Source organism: Megalobrama amblycephala, linkage group LG19 (genome assembly GCF_018812025.1).
Source record: "Megalobrama amblycephala isolate DHTTF-2021 linkage group LG19, ASM1881202v1, whole genome shotgun sequence".
NCBI lineage: Eukaryota > Metazoa > Chordata > Actinopteri > Cypriniformes > Xenocyprididae > Megalobrama > Megalobrama amblycephala.
The window spans coordinates 5091194-5109487 of NC_063062.1; the positions used below are offsets into that span (position 1 = coordinate 5091194).

At 36.0% G+C, this 18294-nt stretch overlaps 1 protein-coding gene across 3 annotated transcripts in view; it reads right to left on the reverse strand.

Annotated features, from left to right (window-relative positions):
- LOC125253822 (FERM domain-containing protein 5) overlaps window positions 1-18294 on the reverse strand; it is a 163228-nt gene that overhangs the window by 46779 nt on the left and 98155 nt on the right. For all 3 annotated transcript variants that reach the window (XM_048167984.1, XM_048167985.1, XM_048167983.1), the window contains exon 2: window positions 4339-4443. In XM_048167984.1, coding sequence (XP_048023941.1) covers window positions 4339-4443 — 105 coding nt within the window. The remainder of the gene's footprint in view (window positions 1-4338; window positions 4444-18294) is intronic.

The following is an 18294-nucleotide window of genomic DNA, read 5'->3' on the forward strand; positions in this document are numbered from 1 at the left end:
TATTATTTAAGAGCAGCTGTGCAGCCAAATTATGTACCAGTCATCAATGTAAAGCTGCTTTGACACAATCTGCATTGTAAAAAGCGCTATATAAATAAAGGTGACTTGACTTGACTAGTAACTGATTATATGTAATCTGGATTATGTAATCAGATTCCAAAAATTAAATATATAATATTCACAAAATGGCTTTCAATTATTCATAATTCACTGATTTTCACTAATTCTTTTTTATCTTTTAAATTTTCCTTTCTAAAACAGTTTTGTGGAATTACACAGGTCAGAGGCCACACAGCATAACAAATGAAATATTTAATCTTTTTTGTTTTATTTTGATTTGTTTTTATTTTAAATAAATTGGTTTAATGAATTATTACCTTTGCATCAACTTGCTACATCCCTGTTGTAATGTAATGTTTAATACACTTAATGTTGTTGATAGCAAATTTTCAACATATTTTTTTTTCTTTGTATTTTTATATCACTATGGTACGATTATCAAATAGGATATAAATATGAAAGCCATGGAATAAAAAGATGTTTTATCTCACAATGGACTATATGCACGGAGCGTTCTTTAGAACTTCCGCATTGATATAAGCCAGCTCGATAACTTCCGGTGAGATGTCATTTGCTGGTGTGTTGAGCATCAGTAGTGTAATACTTAGTTTATAATCAGAATATAGTCACTTAAATAGTCAGGCATAGCATTAATTTAGTTATTCAAACGTAAGACAGCTTAGAAAATAAATAAATAAAGACGTACCTCAATGTTCCCCTTCGGCTAAATTCAATTCGACCATTAGTTTTCACACTTTTATGTGAAAAAAAGCTTCAAAAAATAAATATTTATTGTGCACTTTAGTTAGATTAATTGAATAAAATGTGTGTTTTCACAAGTGTGCTGAAATCATTGATCTTGCGCTGGTCTGACTGACATCTGCTGTGATTACAATGGGAGAGGCGGTGCTCGCTTTCTGTGTAATTAATTCACAATAAAAGTTATTGTTTTTCACAAGATTTTGTGAGTATTTCATACTTCACATTGACAAAATGTTTTTTCAAACCTAGTTATTTTATAATGTTTAATATTTAGTCAAAAACGAAGTGAAAAACGTTTAGAGGAAATGGCTGATATGTGCTCAAATAAATGCTACTTTGCCGCCACCTTCTGGTTAAAGTGCTAATTACTGTCTTTTTTATTTTTAAATAAGTGTTTTTTATCAAATGTTAAATTTCCTACATTTTTAAACGTTCGGTTTTACAATGGGGACAATCTCAGAAGGATGAACAAATTATGTTTGTGGTCATCGCATTAAAAATAACATTTAAAGTGCTGGGGAAAAAATGTGTGTGTGTGTGTGTGTGTGTGTATGTGTGTGTGTGTGTGTGTGTGTGTGTGTCTAATTACAGACACGGCATTCCCAATAGCTTTGTCTTTATTGCAATCAATAAAACTGGTTTATTGGCAAATTAGTTAACTGCATTAAAATATAAATACAACATTAAAAAGTCAACCATAGATGGTTTTGTGTCGATGTACAACGACTACAGAATGAACAGCTAACAGTTCACCGGAAGTGCCGAGCTGGTTTAACGACAACCAGGAAGTAACCCATGCATATAGTCCATTCTGACTTTATATTTCAAATTCCAAGTTTATATATAATTGCAGAATTGTGAGACAAAAAGTTGCAATTACCTTTTCTATTGTTTTATTCTATTGAGGAAGCAAGCGTCTACGGAGCCCCAGACATGACATTCAGGAAAAAAAAATAGTAGGCTAAATCATTTCCTTGATTTACTAAATCGCGCGCACGATCTACTATTTCGTTCCCTCGATTTACTACAACATGCGCACAATTTCCTATTTCGTTCCCTCGATTTATAAATCATGCACATGTAATTAGTAAATGAATTAGTAAATCGAGGGAAAGAATTACTAAATCGTGTGCACAATTGAATTTTTTTCTTGCATGTCATGTGCGAGGCTCCGTAAGCATCAATAGATAAATGAGTTAGGTCAAAAGTTATCTAAAAGTAATCAAAAAGTATTCAGATTATATTATGTATGTGTAATGTAATGGTGCGTTCACACCGGACGCGAATGAAGCGGTAAGCGCGTGTGATTTACATGTTAAGTCAATGCAAAGACGTGAATTGACATCCTGCGGCGCGAATCGCGCAAGTTGAAAAATCTGAACTTTGGCGAATTTCCGCGCCGCGTTAACCAATCAGGAGCTTGCTCTAGTAGTGACGTGACGTAGCGAGCTGAGGCAGAATTTCGAAACAACAATGGAGGACAAAATCATCGTCGCTGTACATCTTCATACATTTATAGAAACAGAAATAAAAAGGATCGTGTTTGAAAGAAAGTGAATGAGGAGGTCGGACAATCTGATAAGTTGTAAAAAACGGTCTTTACTCAATTAGAGCTATATAGCCTACATATTAAGACTACAAGCCAACTAAAGACGACCAATTGAGCTTATTCGCTGTAATTTACAATTATTTCCCCACTGACAAGTTGTGTTTATTCAGAGGAAGTGTGCAGAAAGCAGTGGGAGAGTCTGGGACACATAAAGGAGCGGGAGAGCCCCTCTCATGACGCGAATTCGCGTCTGTTGTGAAGGGATTTTCACGCGCGAATGAAGCGAGTAAACTCAAAATGTTCAAGCGTCCAACTACGCGCGAATAGCGCGATTTATTCGCGCAAGTCGCGTCTGGTGTGAACACAGCATTATAGATTACATTACTAACTACTATTTTCAGCATATAATTTATATGGAGCCCCGCACATGACATGCAGGAAAAATATAGTAGGCTAAATCGTGTGCACGATTTACCAAATTCGTTCCCTTGATTAATAAATCGTGTGCGCAATTTAGTATAATTTGTTCCCTCGATTTGCTAAATCATGCGCATTATGTATAAATAGCGGGAACGAATTAGTAAATTGTGTGCATGTTTTTCTTGTCTGTTGTAGGGACATTACTTCCTGTCCCGTGTGGCATTTTGTAGTCAGTTTGTAGTTTTTTTGTAGTCAGTTTGTAGTTTGTATTTTTTCCCCAGTGTTTCCTTTGTTCAGTGTCTGGTGTTGTCATTGATGGAGGTATTGCATGTGTTGCGTGCAGTTCGGTTTTCTCCCCTTGTTTGGATTTACTTCGTTTTGCCTATGTTTCCCTGTGCTTGGATTTTCTTTTGTTATTTTGCTAATAAACTCAGTGTACTGCACTTGGATCCTATTTTCCGTTATTTCTGAATCAATCAGTGTTACACACACAAACTATAATATATGGCTTCTGAAAAAATTGTATATGTCACGACGAGTATATAAACTCATTCAGCGCTTCAACCCCCATTGATTTTACAGTATGTGCACTTTCAATGTACTTACAGTGTACTTAACAAGAAAGTACTGAATAATATAAAGTAACTACATGGGGTAGGTTCAAGTGCTTACTACAATAAGCACGGTAAGTTCTAGCGCTCAAAATAATTGGTTTGAGTAGGAAAAACTTAAATTAGTTCAGTTAAATTAACTATTATGAGTATTTAGAACTTTCTTTTTCTTTTGAGTTCACAGCACTGACATTTTTCAAGTAAACTGAACTATTTTATTGTTTGGAGTTGTATGAACTCAATTTCTTCTCATTTACACTAACTTAAGTTTAACTGAAACTGGGCTGGGATTATGTTAAATGCTATCAAAATGTATGAGTTAACTAACTCAGTACTTCAAGTTAGGAGCAATTAACATGCATGAGTACTACAAACTCAAAACTCATTACCTCACATTTTTTGAGTTAGCCCAACTTATTTGGGTTTACAGGGAGTATATAGTATGTATACATGTAGAATTAAGTATGTTATACCTGACTGTAACAACACAACGGTAAGTAAATAATTAGAAAATGCTTTATGTTTGTGTGAACTGTCCCTTTAAAGCAAAAAAATATTCATCTGAGCTACATAAGGGCCTGGCCTCACATGATTTACAGTTTTCAAACTTGTCCTTCTAGAAGGTTCATTCCATCAATCATCAGCTCTGTCTCTTTCTGTGACACTCCCTGATTACTGCACAATGACCCTGAGAGTCAGTCTGACCCGTGCAGGATCAATACTAACACAGCCCACTCACAACACACATGAATTCATCACTTATTAGACGTCACGACCAATACGCTCTAAGAAACGAAAGTCACTTTGAGTATCCTGACAGATGCAGCCCTATTGTAATAAAAAGCCGTTGGCACGAATGCAGAAATGATGAATTGGTGCTCCGCATTACCGTTGACCTTGGACTGTTCGGCACAAGCCACATGGTGGGATACTCACCCGTTGTTTATCCGGATCGACATATCTAATGCCAAAATAGTCCTTCTCCAGCAGGTTTAGATGGTGGCAAATGAGGTCGAACAAATACTGGCCTTTGGCATCCCTCTGAAAGACAAAGAGAATAACAAACGATCAATAGAGCAGAAGTTTATTATTTGTCTGGGTATGTGGTTTATTTTTGGACTAAATAAATAGGTGGAAGAACTGAAGAAGACCAGCCAAATAAAATTCAAATTTAGTGAACTGAAGGCTGAGATGGAAAGCATGGGATTTTAATTACTGATAACATTTTTTTCCTTTGGAGAGATTCTGTGTATTCAATATGAATGCAGAGAGACTCTTGGAATTTACATTTCTTTTCAATGACCTTTTCTATTCATTCATGATAGGATTTTCAGAAATAATTTCAGAGACTGCTGTGCTGGGATTCATTTCTATTTGTATGCCACCCAGGTACCAAGCCGAATTACTTTATATAAGAATTTATCATTATTATTAGTGAACAAATGTCTCCAATAAAACCCACAACAGACAAACTGATGTCAGCAGCAAATTTACTCTACAATATTTAATCGGTTCGATGATACTTTATGTAAGCTAGAGCAAATTCACTCATCACTCATTGACTTTCACAGCTATTAAGATATCATAAATGACTGTAGAAACCTGAGAAAGAGATGAGAAAGTCAATAGTTTACCAACAGTACATGGATAACCTACACACTGTTTCATTGTTATTTTGTTACACTTAATAGGTAATTTGTAATGCCGCACAAATTCGACAATGTTTTTCATAGTTATAGACTTTTAGACCCCACTATATCAGTCTAAACTGCAGTTATGAGCTCATTATCTCAAACGGTTCAACAGTTCTTCTTAACTAGAGAAAATGAGTTGGGAGAAGAAATTAAATTCCATAAACCTGAAGTCACTTTTTCTCTCTCAGCCCACCTCTAATATCACACTCATTTGCATTCAGAATCTATTTTCCCCTCAAACAAACAATATCACAGTTTTTCGCTTTTTCAATATCAGTAATTGTACACAATCAGAGTTTGAAGTGCAAATCAAGACAATTCACACTCAGTAGCAAGTCTTCAGGCATGAGTGATTTATTCTGGATTGAGACTTACTGTAAGAACTTGGCAAGCCATATGCAGCCTATAGACAAATCATTGTGTTATGCTGAGCTTGGGACACAGTACGCATACAGTAAGTGTATTAAAGCTGCTCAATGAGAATCATAGGAATGAAACTCTACTTTGAAATTCAAAGTTAAACTTGCATTTCTTTGAGATCTCATGTTGCTCTTTTAACTCGACAGTTCCCTCTGTGAATCATGCAACCTGAACGCAGTCTGAATGATAGCAGATCTGAATGGTGGCGTAGATCTTAAAGAATCTGTTAAAAATAATAAACTTATTCAGATGCACGAGAATCTGTTCATAAACATAGTCAATAGCTGTTTCCATCCAAAGTTGCGAAATTAACTTGTGCGCAAAATTGGAATATGGCATGAATCATTTGCAAATAAAGCAGCGTTTCCATCCCATGTGTTCAAGAGAACAAAGTTGTCACTTCCTGGGAAACTGGCGCAAAATATCTGTAATAAAAATGTAAACTGTTGCAATCTTTTGCTGACTTGTGTCTCAGAGCATGCAGACGAAATGCAATAAACAATGTCACTACCTTTCGTTTGGATGCTGGTGTTTGTGAACGCAATCATGTGAGATGCTTCCGGGAGGGAATTAAACCAAATCATTCTGATGACAGAATTTGGCTCAGGCATTTCAGAATAACTAAAACAACATTTGAGATGCTGTGCGATGAAACTGATCTGCTGGTTAGTCCAGTTATCCAATCACATCCACTGTTGAGGCAAACTCACTATGCATCATAGTTTATGCGCATGTTTTCTTATCGGATAAAATTGATGACTCAATTAAGCAAAAGTTTTTTTAGAATTTATGCGCATCTTGGAATTTCCATCCAGCATTTTTTTAATGTGATATCCCAAAATTCACATAAAAATAAATGGATGGAAACATGGCTAGTGACAGAAAGAACTGAGGTGAACGGTCACTCCGCATCTTCCCAGGCAAGCAGGATGTGTGCTGTACCTCTCAATCATAAAACCTCTGGAAAGCCTTTAATGATGCTCACATAATGAGGTCAGCCAACAGACAAGCAACATATTCAGCCAAATTGAGCATTTCAGGCCCTTGTGTTGAGTATGAAAAGAGAAAAATATAAAGGTCAAACACAAAATACAGCATTTTCATCAGCTTTGAATGCCATTTCATACTGTAGTTCATGAATGCTATTACACAGGAGCGGTTTCTGACCTGTTTCCTATTACACAGGAGCGGTTTCTGACATAATAACACTATTTGGAATAGGGCTGCACGATTAATTGCACTAGATTGTCATGCGTGTCTCATCAGTAAAGCCGGTTCTGTGATTAGCGGTAAATGTCCATCACCTGCTTTCAAATGGAGCGGCACTTAATATACAGAGCCGTAGTTCGCGGACAAGCTACGCAATATCGTGTTCATAATCGCAGATGAATCGCTTTGGATTACGAACGTGATATTGCGTAGCTTGTCCGCGAACTACAGCTCTGTATATTAAGTGCCACTCCATTTGAAAGCAGGTGATGGACATTTACCGCTAATCACAGAACCGGCTTTAGACACGCATGACAAAAGCATGCGATTAATCGTGCAGCCCTAATTTGGAACTTGTTAATGTTATTTCTGTGTAGCTCAAGGAAAAAAAGGCTAGGGGAAGGGCAAAAGAGACTCATGCTGGTTTGTTTACTCTTGGAAAAGTGTTTTAGAAGGAGCAACAGACATGGGAAGAGTCAATCAGTAGCAATGCCTGAGTGGAGTGACCATCTGGCTGTGTGACCCCAGCACTTAAGAGTGTCTTTCACTCACTCACTCACTCACACACACATGCATATATACAGATAGGGAAAACAAACACTGAAGAGGTTGATAGCTGATAATATATTCTACATTTCACAAAGATAATCAAAAACACATTCCAATTCTCATCGCAAGTTCTCTGTGTAACAATTATGACATTTTTCAGTAGAAAACTTTATGGTTCTATTTTCGGATAAACGAGCAGATGGAGGGCAGTGGACCATGAGCGCATGCGTCTGCCTGATGCCAAATAGAACATTCTGTGGGTGTCTAGAGACGGCTGGATAGCTGTATAACATAAAGCCTTCACGCAGGACTGCTGGAACCCAGTGAGACTGCCAAAGGGGACAAAAAAAGAGAAAGAGGTGACCCTATTTGCGAACAGGTCAGACCACCCCTGCAGAGATGCAGAGAGAGCAGAGATCTCAGCGAGCAGATAAGGTGAATCTTTATTATTATTATCAATCATTATTATTATTATTATTATTATTATTATTATTATATAATTATTAATATTATTATTATAAGTTAAATTAGCTTAAAATAAATTAATATAATAATAATTATTATTATATGATATTTAATAGTATGATATGTGATATAATATATGATAATTGAATTAAAATCAATTAAATTAATTAAAAATATAATAATATAAATTAAAGTAAATGAATTAAATTAAATTAATTTATAATCTAAATAAATTATAAAATAAATTAAATTGTAAAGTTAAATAAATTATAAAATTAAATAAATTAAATTATAAATAAGATTAAATTAAGGTAATAAAATAATAAAATAAAATAAACTTCATTTATTATATTTTATTTTATAATTTAATTATAAAATAAAATAAATTATAAAATACATAAATTAAACTATAAAATTAAATTAAATAAATTATAAAATAAATAAATTAAATCAAATTAAATCAAATTAAAAATTAAATTAAAAATTAAATTAAAAATGTTTAGGTTGTTGAAAGGTATGACATATACTCCATGCCTCTTTCATGTTACTTAAATCACCTGTATATACCAGGATCTGCAAATTAAAATCTTATATTATATATATTCATATCATATGCCTAGATTTGCCAAAGGTACGCTGATATTTTTCTTCAATTCTTTCAACATTTACCTTCAATCAAACAGGCCATTATGTGGTGAAGTGGTAAAGGCCTGACAGAAGAACCTGGGGTTGAGTCTTTGGCAAAATGTGGACAGTAATATTCACATTGCTCAGGGTGAGTTACATGTCAGCATTCAGACAAAGGCCCAAAGGTTTATGGGAGAGCACTAACCCCTGTCACTTCTAAGCAGGTTCCCAACTGAAGGCCCATAATCCATTATGGCATGCCTGCTTACTAGACTAAGGCTAAAACTGGCAAACACGCTCAAGCCTGTAACACACGTGCACACTTCTAACGAACTAAATGTGCAGAGCTATAGCGACTATGATTGAGCATTACTCGTCAATTGTTATGGGAGATTTATGTTCTCCTTTTCACTTACACTGCCTCCCGAGTTAGCCATTAAAGCCACATAAAGAGGCTTTGAATAATTCCACTTCCCCAGTACACAAATAACACAGCAAATGTTCTTCTTTTTACACGGTGGAGAGGGCAGTACACAAAAATTCGGGGAGCCCATTCATCATCTAACTGAGATGGCTGGACAACACTCATTGTTCATCAGGGTGAATGTGTAAGCAGCCACTTAGCCAGAGATAACACAATGGCAAAATCATTTATCTTGCACAGCTCTTGGATAATGAGAGGACTGTATTGGAAATAACTGTGCTTTTAGTCAATGAAACATCACACCTTCAACCTTACAAAGAGCAGAAGAGGGAGGCAGTTTCATGTTTGCCATCAGTGTGGACTGCATCATGATTAAAATCATTACATTAAAGCATTTAAATTTTATTTAAAGCATCCCCATTCATCTCAATAGGGGCTTTCGCACCGAATAGTTCTAGGAACTCAGTTATGGAACTAGCCACTAGGATAGTTCCACGAGAACTAATTTCTCCCCCGGGCCATGTTCCTGGTTGCATTCGCACTGGGAATAGGAACTGTGAAGAGTCTTTAAGTGCTGCATTTACAAACGCAAAAAACGGTGGATGGAGGATGCTGTGATCGGAGCTGTGTTTGTTGTGTGCCGTGGGTTTAAAAGAAATGAGTTCATACAACTCAAAACAATAAAATAGTTCAGTTTACTTGAAATATGTCAGTGCTGTGAACTCAAAAGAAAAAGAAAGTTCTAAATACTCATAACGGAGATGGAATGTAAACACATAATTTATGCACATGAAAGAGCAAAAAGTGGAGCTGAGAGACGAAATCTCCTATGAGATCTCCTTTCAGTATGACATATTATTGAGGCGGAGAAAAGATCTCAACCCTGCAGACAGCAGGTAAATGCAGTTATCGCTGTTTTCCATGTTTGTGAAGTAAATATATTTACACGGCTTTTTTAAAATTCCGTTTGACATGAGTTTGACCAATCAGCGTACACTTACATCACTGATAGTTCCTATAGAGCTGGTTTAGATCCTACTCTGAAGCAGGAGCTAGTTTAGTTCCCCCAAAAGGAGTTCCTAGAACTAAAATCGTTCCTAGTTCCTGCGGTGCGAACAAGGAAAAATCCGGGTACTTCAGCCAATTCTAGGATTCTATGAAAAGGTTCCTCCGGTGTGAAAGCCCCTGATGGCAGTTTCTCAGCTGATGCAGGACTCTCTGGAAGCATGCAATTTGAAAACTGCTATATTGCTTATGGTCACTCAGTTTTAGGCATGGAAATATTTGAGCAAATTACTTAGCCACAGGAAAATGATATCATGAAAACAGTGATTGGCTGATGAAAATGCACAAAATCCCAAGCCCTTCACTGGTGACTATCCTCAGCTGTGACATCCTTTAAGTAACGTTACAATATATGATCACGATGTTATTCATGCAAATGCTTTTAAACCATTCAAGTGCACCAAAAGAGAATGCACTGTCTTTGAATGTCCTCACATACTGAAGGCCAACAAGTGAATTTTAACATCAACAACACGTTAAATACGTGTATTTCATGCGTATTTAAATGCATAAAGTTAAATATATGTATTTAACGCATATTTAAAGGTGCCCTAGAACCAGTTTTAACAAGATGTAATATAAGTCTAAGGTGTCCCCAGAACGTGTCTGTGAAGTTTCAGCTCAAAATACCCCATAGATTTGTTTTTATTAATTTTTTTAACTGCCTATTTTGAGCCATACTGTAATTATATATGCACCGATTCAGGCTGCGGCCCCTTTAAACCCTCGCGCTCCCCCGCCCCCGAGCTCTCGACTGCCTTAACCAGCATAAACAAAGTTCACAGAGCTAAAATAACCCTTAAAATGGATCTTTACAAAGTGTTCGTCATTCATGCTGCATGCATGCATCGATTCCTGTGAGTATAGTATTTATTTTGATGTTTACATTTGATTCTGAATGAATTTGATAGTATGCTCCGTGGCTAAAACTAACATTACAAACTTTTTGGAGAGATTTATAAAGAATGAAGATGTGTTTATGCATTATACAGACTGCAAGTGTTTAATAATGAAAATAGAGACGGCTCTCTTGTCTCCGTGAATACAGCAAGAAATGATGGTAACTTTAACCACATTTAACAGTACATTAGCAACATGCTAACGAAACATTTAGAAAGACAGTTTAAAAATATCACTAAAAAAATATCATGATATCATGGATCTTGTCAGTTATTATTGCTCCATCTGCTATTTTTTCACTATTGTCCTTGCTTGCTTACTTAGTCTGATGATTCAGCTGTGCACAGATCCAGACGTTAATACTGGCTGCCCTTGTCTAATGCCTTGAACATGAGCTGGCATATGCAAATATTGGGGGCGTACATATTAATGATCCCGACTGTTACGTAACAGTCTGTGTTATGTTGAGATTCGCCTGTTCTTCTGAGGTCTTTTAAACAAATGAGATTTACATAAGAAGGAGGAAACAATGGTGTTTGAGACTCACTGTATGTCATTTCCATGTACTGAACTCTTGTTATTCAACTATGCCGAGGTAAATTCAATTTTTCATTCGATGGCACCTTTAAAGTTATTTCAAGCGTTAAATATGTGTTGTTTGCACGTGAAAAATCAGCACGTTAAATACGTGAAATATGCATTAAATATGCGAGAAATACATGTGAAATGCACATATTTTACGTGTTGTTGATGTGTTAAAATTCAAGTTTTTGAACCTTTTGGCCTTCCATACTCACACACACACAACGCACAGAAAGATGCGTGCCAGTATCTATTCGTGCGCCAGAATCGAGTTCTCTTTCGCACCTGAAAGAACAATAACACACACAATAATGACAAAAATGTCAATTTTGCTGAGTATCCTCAAAAGAGCAGCCTTGAATGAGTTAAAGTCTTAAACGAAAATAAAGATTTGCAAGAAAGTGGGACGCGTGTGAGATCCGCGTCATGTGCAGCAGCGGCAGATCTTAAAGTGACAGTAGCCACTAATGCTGTCTGTCATTAATGATAATCAAAGAACATGAAGGAATGAATTTCCTTCAGAAATCATTCTAATATGCTGATTTGCTGCTCAAAACAATTTTGAAAATGAGAAAAAGAAAATGAGTCACATGTGATATCAATGTTGAAAACTGCTACTTAATATTTTTGTAAAAAAAAAAAAAAAAAAAAAAAAGAAATTATTTGATGAAGAAAGTTCAAAAGAACATTTTTTTGAAAAGGAAATCTTCCGTACAAAAAAAAAAAAAAAAAAAATCGAAAATCTATTTAATGCATCTGTGCAGAATAATAATATAATGCTAGTAATAATATTAATTAAAAATCTTAAGAAATCTTACTGACCCCAAACCTTTAAAAAGTGTGTGTGCATGTGTTTTTACTACTATAAGTTCCTTTGTTCAGTGTCACTTCAAAAACCTCTTCTCTCTCCCCAGCTTCATCTCCCTGTTTCCTGCAAACAATCTGTAATTGCAGGATCTGTGTTATTGTGAGACAGAGGAAATAAATCCTAATGATTTATTAAGGAGGTTAGGGAGATTTTGCTGATTAAACCTGATTTTGTATTTCAGCTCTGTTCAGAATGATGGACTAAACATCCACATGAGTGCTCAGAGGTTCCTGCTGTTCCTGTCAACACAACGATGCTTTGATTCTATTAACTCCATCACACGTGATAAATCCTAGTCTTTCGGTAATAATCTGAAGATATGCTTATCTTTAGAGATTCATTATTGAGCAAACAATATTAGCGCACATCAGAACCAGAAAACTAATGCTAACTATCACTTTACTAACTGCCATCACAATTCTTTTTATTTCTCCACATACTGACATTAGCAAGAAAAGCCCATCAGCGCTACTGACTGGAAATTACTTTGATATCATCATCTAGATATAGTAACATCATGTGTAACATCTTTCACAAATAAATAAATCAATCAATGGCATTGATATACTGTATAATATCACTGTTTTCCCTCTCACTGGTTAACTCTCCAGATTACTATTATCTTTTAGTCTTTTCAGAAAAAAACATTGTTTTATAACATGATGGCATGTTATAAAAGATGTTTGTGTGTATGAATCACTGAGAAGAGCTTTTGTGGCTGCAGTCCAGAGGTTTTTCGTTTGGAGTTTCATTAGTAGATTGGCTGCTGGCAATGTGAATAGCCAGGATTCCATCCACCTATTTTTGGATGGATGGAAAATGCCAAGACGAGCATATTTTCTAAAAATGTGCATAAAAACATATGCACTCAATCGAGGCAGATAAATTTAAAACATGCACATAAACTACGATGGAAACACATTTAATGAATAAATCCATCTATGCACAACACAAAAATCATGTGACTTTGCCTCAACAATGGATGTGATTGGCTAAGTGGACTAACCAGCGGATCAGTTTCATCGCACAGCATCTGCAAGTTATTCTGAAATGCCTGAGCCAAAGTCTGCCATCAGAATGATTTGGTTTAATTCCCTCCCAGAAGCGTCGCACATGATTGCGTTCACAAACACCAGCATCCAAACAAAAGATAACATGATGCAAGTCATTTGTGATGTAGGACAAAAGAGCCAAAGTGGCTTCTCTGATTGCAGAAACTTTAATTTTTATTTCAGATATTTTGTGATGATTTTGTTCTCTTGAACACACGCTGCTTTATTCACAAGTGTTTTATGCGATATTCCAGTTTTGCCCACAAGTTAAATACGCAACTTTGTATGGAAACACAGCTAATGATGGCAGTGGCTAATGTAGCAGACTGCACTGAAATTGAGTGTACCACAATTTTATTAAGCAGATTCTATAGATTTGCTGTACTTATCTTAAATCTTGTCAGAGTTAATAAAAAGGCAAACAGCATGAAAAGTCATTATTTGTTGATAAACACAGTTTAGCAGTCAGCACATTTATCAGGCAGTTAGCTTAGCATGTATTGATCTCAAGGTCTCTGAGGGGAACTATAGCTTAGCATGACAATGGCAAATAAAAGCCTCAGATTAACTATTTCAAACTAAATACATCACCATCCCACTTTGCTGTAATTCTGTCGACCAAGGGTGAAGGTTCCTTGCTCAAAATGAAAGTAGTCAGCCTTAACCCTTTAAACGATTAGTCCACTTTCAAATAAAATTTTCCTGATCATTTACTCACCCCCATGTCATCCAAGATGTTTGTGTCTTTCTTTCTTCAGTCGAAAATAAATTAAGGTTTTTGATGAAAACATTCCAGGATAATTCTCCTTATAGTGGACTTCAATGGCCTCCAAACAGTTGAAGGTCAAAATTACAGTACGGAACTGGAACTGCATTCGTTCCGTAAGTAGAATAGGGAAGGCGTAGGACATACGGAATACGGAATACAGACAGCGGAAGCACGTGCAAGGCAATCATTTGTGTTTATAAAGCATATACAGTTGTATTTTTTTAGAAAATTACAGATTGTTTCGCTAGAAAAGATTCCTCGTCTGGTCTCGTTTAAAGCCCTTTGAAGCTGCACTGAAACTAATTTTGACTTTACTATTGAGTCCACTATAAGGAGAATAATCCTGGAATGTTTTCATCAAAAACCTTAATTTCTTTTCGACTGATGAAAGAAAGACATGACATCTTGGATGACATGGGGGTGAGTAAATTATCAGGAAAATTTTATTTGAAAGTGAACTAATAAGACAGAGTTAGGGTCTAAAACCTCGGTCAGTGGATAATTGATATTCATACACAGAAAAAAAGCAAGTGTTTTTGTGTGTACAGCGGACCCAAAGGTGTTTGGACCCTTAAAAACTAGTGTATTTAATAAGTTTCAATGCATTTTATCATAAAATATCCAGCCAAGTGGTATATATATACTGTACGTTAAAGAAAGATAGCACAAGCACACTTTTCAAGCAAAAATTTTGAAAATGACTAAGCTAAGTTTTAAATCATTTAAATGAATTGAGAGATCAACTTTTCCTTAAGCTTTTGATATATGAGGTCATTGTACTATAAGAATATCCTGTATGTTTCAAAACTGAAAACTTTCTTGTTAGTCCAATAAAAGCTTTTATTGACACCAGGCCCAGCGAACGACATAGATAGGTGAAACGCCACCTCCACAGAAGAAATCAACGCCTACTTCATCATTGCAACGTTAGCACCGTTATTTATTTGTATTCGGTACATTTCAATGTGGATTCTTTGGTAAATCAATCGCTAATGCTAAAAAAAATTATGACGAAAGCATTCGTTAGTGTGAAGAAATTGAGTTGAATGATGAAATCACTGCTTTCATGTGCTCAAAAACATGTCTGTGATCAGCTACAGTGTTCATCACTGCAACCTTTTAAGCCACGATCTAAATATAATGCCATAGATCGAAATGTAATGCTATAATAATCACCACTTTTCATGATTAGTTAACCTTGAGAGCTGTAATAGTAAAAATGTGCTAAAAGTATTTGAGAGAGTAATACTGAGCTATTTCATATGCAAAGATGTCAGCCAATCACAGCAGTCTCACAGCAGACACGCCCCTTAAATCAGAGCATTCAAATCAGAGGGCTAAAATCAGGGTAGGAAAAATGCCTTTTATTTCTAAATTGTGACAATTTTTGATATAAAAAAACATACTAACATTATAAGGGCACCCCAGGAAACATTATAAAACAATAAAACAATGCAGTTCATGACCCCTTTAAAAGGTAAAGCTCTGGCTCACATTCATGACTGTTTTACAGTGCCACAATTAATGACAGCACAGCTTAATCCCCACAGGTTAATCAGAAGATAAGTAAAGGTGTTTCTAATAAACAGATAAAGTAATTGCTTTTAAAATAAATAATAAAATGAATTCCACACTGGAGTGTTCTAATTTAGTAAAGGCAGGTATAAAAACTTGAGAACTGAAACCAGAGAACGTCTCCTCAATCTCACAGTGTAGCGCCAATAACGCAAATCACTGAAAACAATAAACACAAAGCCTCAATCGACTCAATGCGGTTCCTGCAACAAGCTAATGCAATATGAGCTTCTGAGGAGCGATGCGGCTTTCATTAGAGCTGAGAAAGAGCAGGGCAGCTGAGAGGCAAAGCCACAGCCCCGGTGAGATCTCGAGTCGCCGATCCGCAACACTCCAGTTCCTCAAGTGCATTGATCCTGTGATAGACAGCCAGACAGCCATCTGCATACACCCGAGGGTCCACACGGCCCCGAGCACCGCACCATTCAGGGCTAAATCAGACCATAGACCACTTCCTCAGAGCTCCACATCATATAAACAAGCAATGTAGGGCAGACTAATCAATCAGTGCAATATGCAATTCATTTGAAACTGGGTCTGTTTTTAATTTTTCTTTTTCTTTTTGGAGTGTAACTGAATGCTGTGTCTATTACAGACTCCCAAGTCGCTAAACTACGTTGACAGACGCAGGGTTTGTTACTTTTAAAAGTAATGCATTACAATATTGCATCAGTCCCTAAAAAAGTAACTAATTTAATTACTTAGTTACTTTTTATGAATAGTGTTACGGTACTTTTACATTATTTTTTCTCACCTGTGCTGGGCTTGCTTGTTTGTTTTTTAATAACCAAAAACAGGTTCTATTTATGGTAGTTTTTATTAATTTTGAAGTGAGATGAGATTGTGCATGTTCATATTAGTCTAGAACTACAATAACCATCATGTTCACACTGAATGCCTCTGCACTTACTCCCGATTTCTCTCAACATGGGAACAGGAGAGCTGTCAGTCAACACATGGGAAAACAAAGTAACTTACATTACTTATTTAAGAAAGTAACTGAGATATTTTATTGTAAATTAAAAGTAATGCATTACTTTACTAGTTACTTGAAAAAAGTAATCCGATTACATAACTCGCATTAACTTGTAATGCTTTACCCCCAACACTAGACAGAGGATTCTCATATCACAAAATGCTTTGCTCAGTGCTACAACTCCCAAACGCAGCAGAGAGGATTCCCACTATGTCATGGTGTGAAAGAAAGAAGCTAAGACTAAGCATCCTCAAACTGGGCCATCAAAACACAGTGGGGTGGGTGGGAGAGGAAAGAAGGGGAAGGAGGACAAATTTCCCCTAGAAGAAAACACAAGAAAGAGAGATTCTGAGATACAGATATAACAGGAGCCAGGGCCGTACTTAACACATCAAAAAGATCCTATAAACACACACATACATGTTATATAAGCTTATTAAAATTATAAAATTTATTTTATATTGTGATACCTTTTCACAAAATTACTGTATTTTTGTTCAAATAAATTCTTTGGTGAACATAAGAATCTTCTTTCAAAAGCTTAAAAAAATCTTACTGATCCCCAAATTTTATTTGATGTATATATAAATATGAATAGATGGCATTATAAAGCAATTATTATCACCAAAATCTCCTGGCCTCTACGACATTGCAAAGAACAGTTCAGATTTTTTTCTATGAATCTTGTCAGGAGAGAGAAGAGATTTCTTCAAAAGATACTTTGTCCAAGTCAGAGTTAGATTTCGGTAGACAAGTCCAGTGAAATGGCATTAAGGTCTATGAAAGCTTGCTTTCCATGACTTTGTGAATCATTAATGGACTAGATTGTGGATCCCTGGGGCCTCCATTAAAGCTCTGACACGCAGCATGCTACTACTCCTCTTACGCCTGCCTGCGCAGGGAGCCAGTCTCAGGGGCCAAATAGCTCTCTGCATTTTTATGGCTGAATTCACTAGTGGTAAGTGATCTCCCCTAGGGCTGCGAAACACAATGGCATGGGTATAGTACAGCATCACTGTGGTATTTTACACCCCTTCATGAATCATCCTGAATAGGGTTGAGGTATCACTTAGATTGTGTCAGTGTCAAGTTCTAGGTTGCTGCTGTCCTGAAGCAATGCTCTGGATATAGATTCCACTGCCTGACGCTTACTAACCTTTTCCGGATAAAGTTACATCCAATTTTACAACTTTGTTACCATGGTAACATTAAATTGACAAGAACAACTTAACAGCTTAATAAAACAAGTTTTAACAGAGGAAATAATGAAAGTTATTTCATAAAATTAGCTTTACTTCTGAATTTCAGCATTTAAATTGTTCCCATTTACTTCCATTCCAAGTCCCACATGCACTTTAACCTCAATTTTTACTTCTTTTAAGAAAACTAGAGAGCTCCACAAATGACATATGGGGTAAAAACAAGATATCATGGCTACGAATAAAGAATTCATTCCCACAACTTATTTATTATGTTCCCTCATCCAATAATTAGTACAACCTGGCCACAATTTAAAGGTGTGGTTATATTTATCACCGTTTGGTGTATTTTCCCAGGTGAAATACCAACCCTACCCTCTATTTTATGAGGTGGCTAATTTGTGGGATTTGAATCATATGAATTTGTACAAATTTTCAAAAAAAGTCACCAGGAAAGACCACGTACCCGTCATTGGGGTCTAAACAAATAATACGAACATGTACAAGTGAGGTTGTAT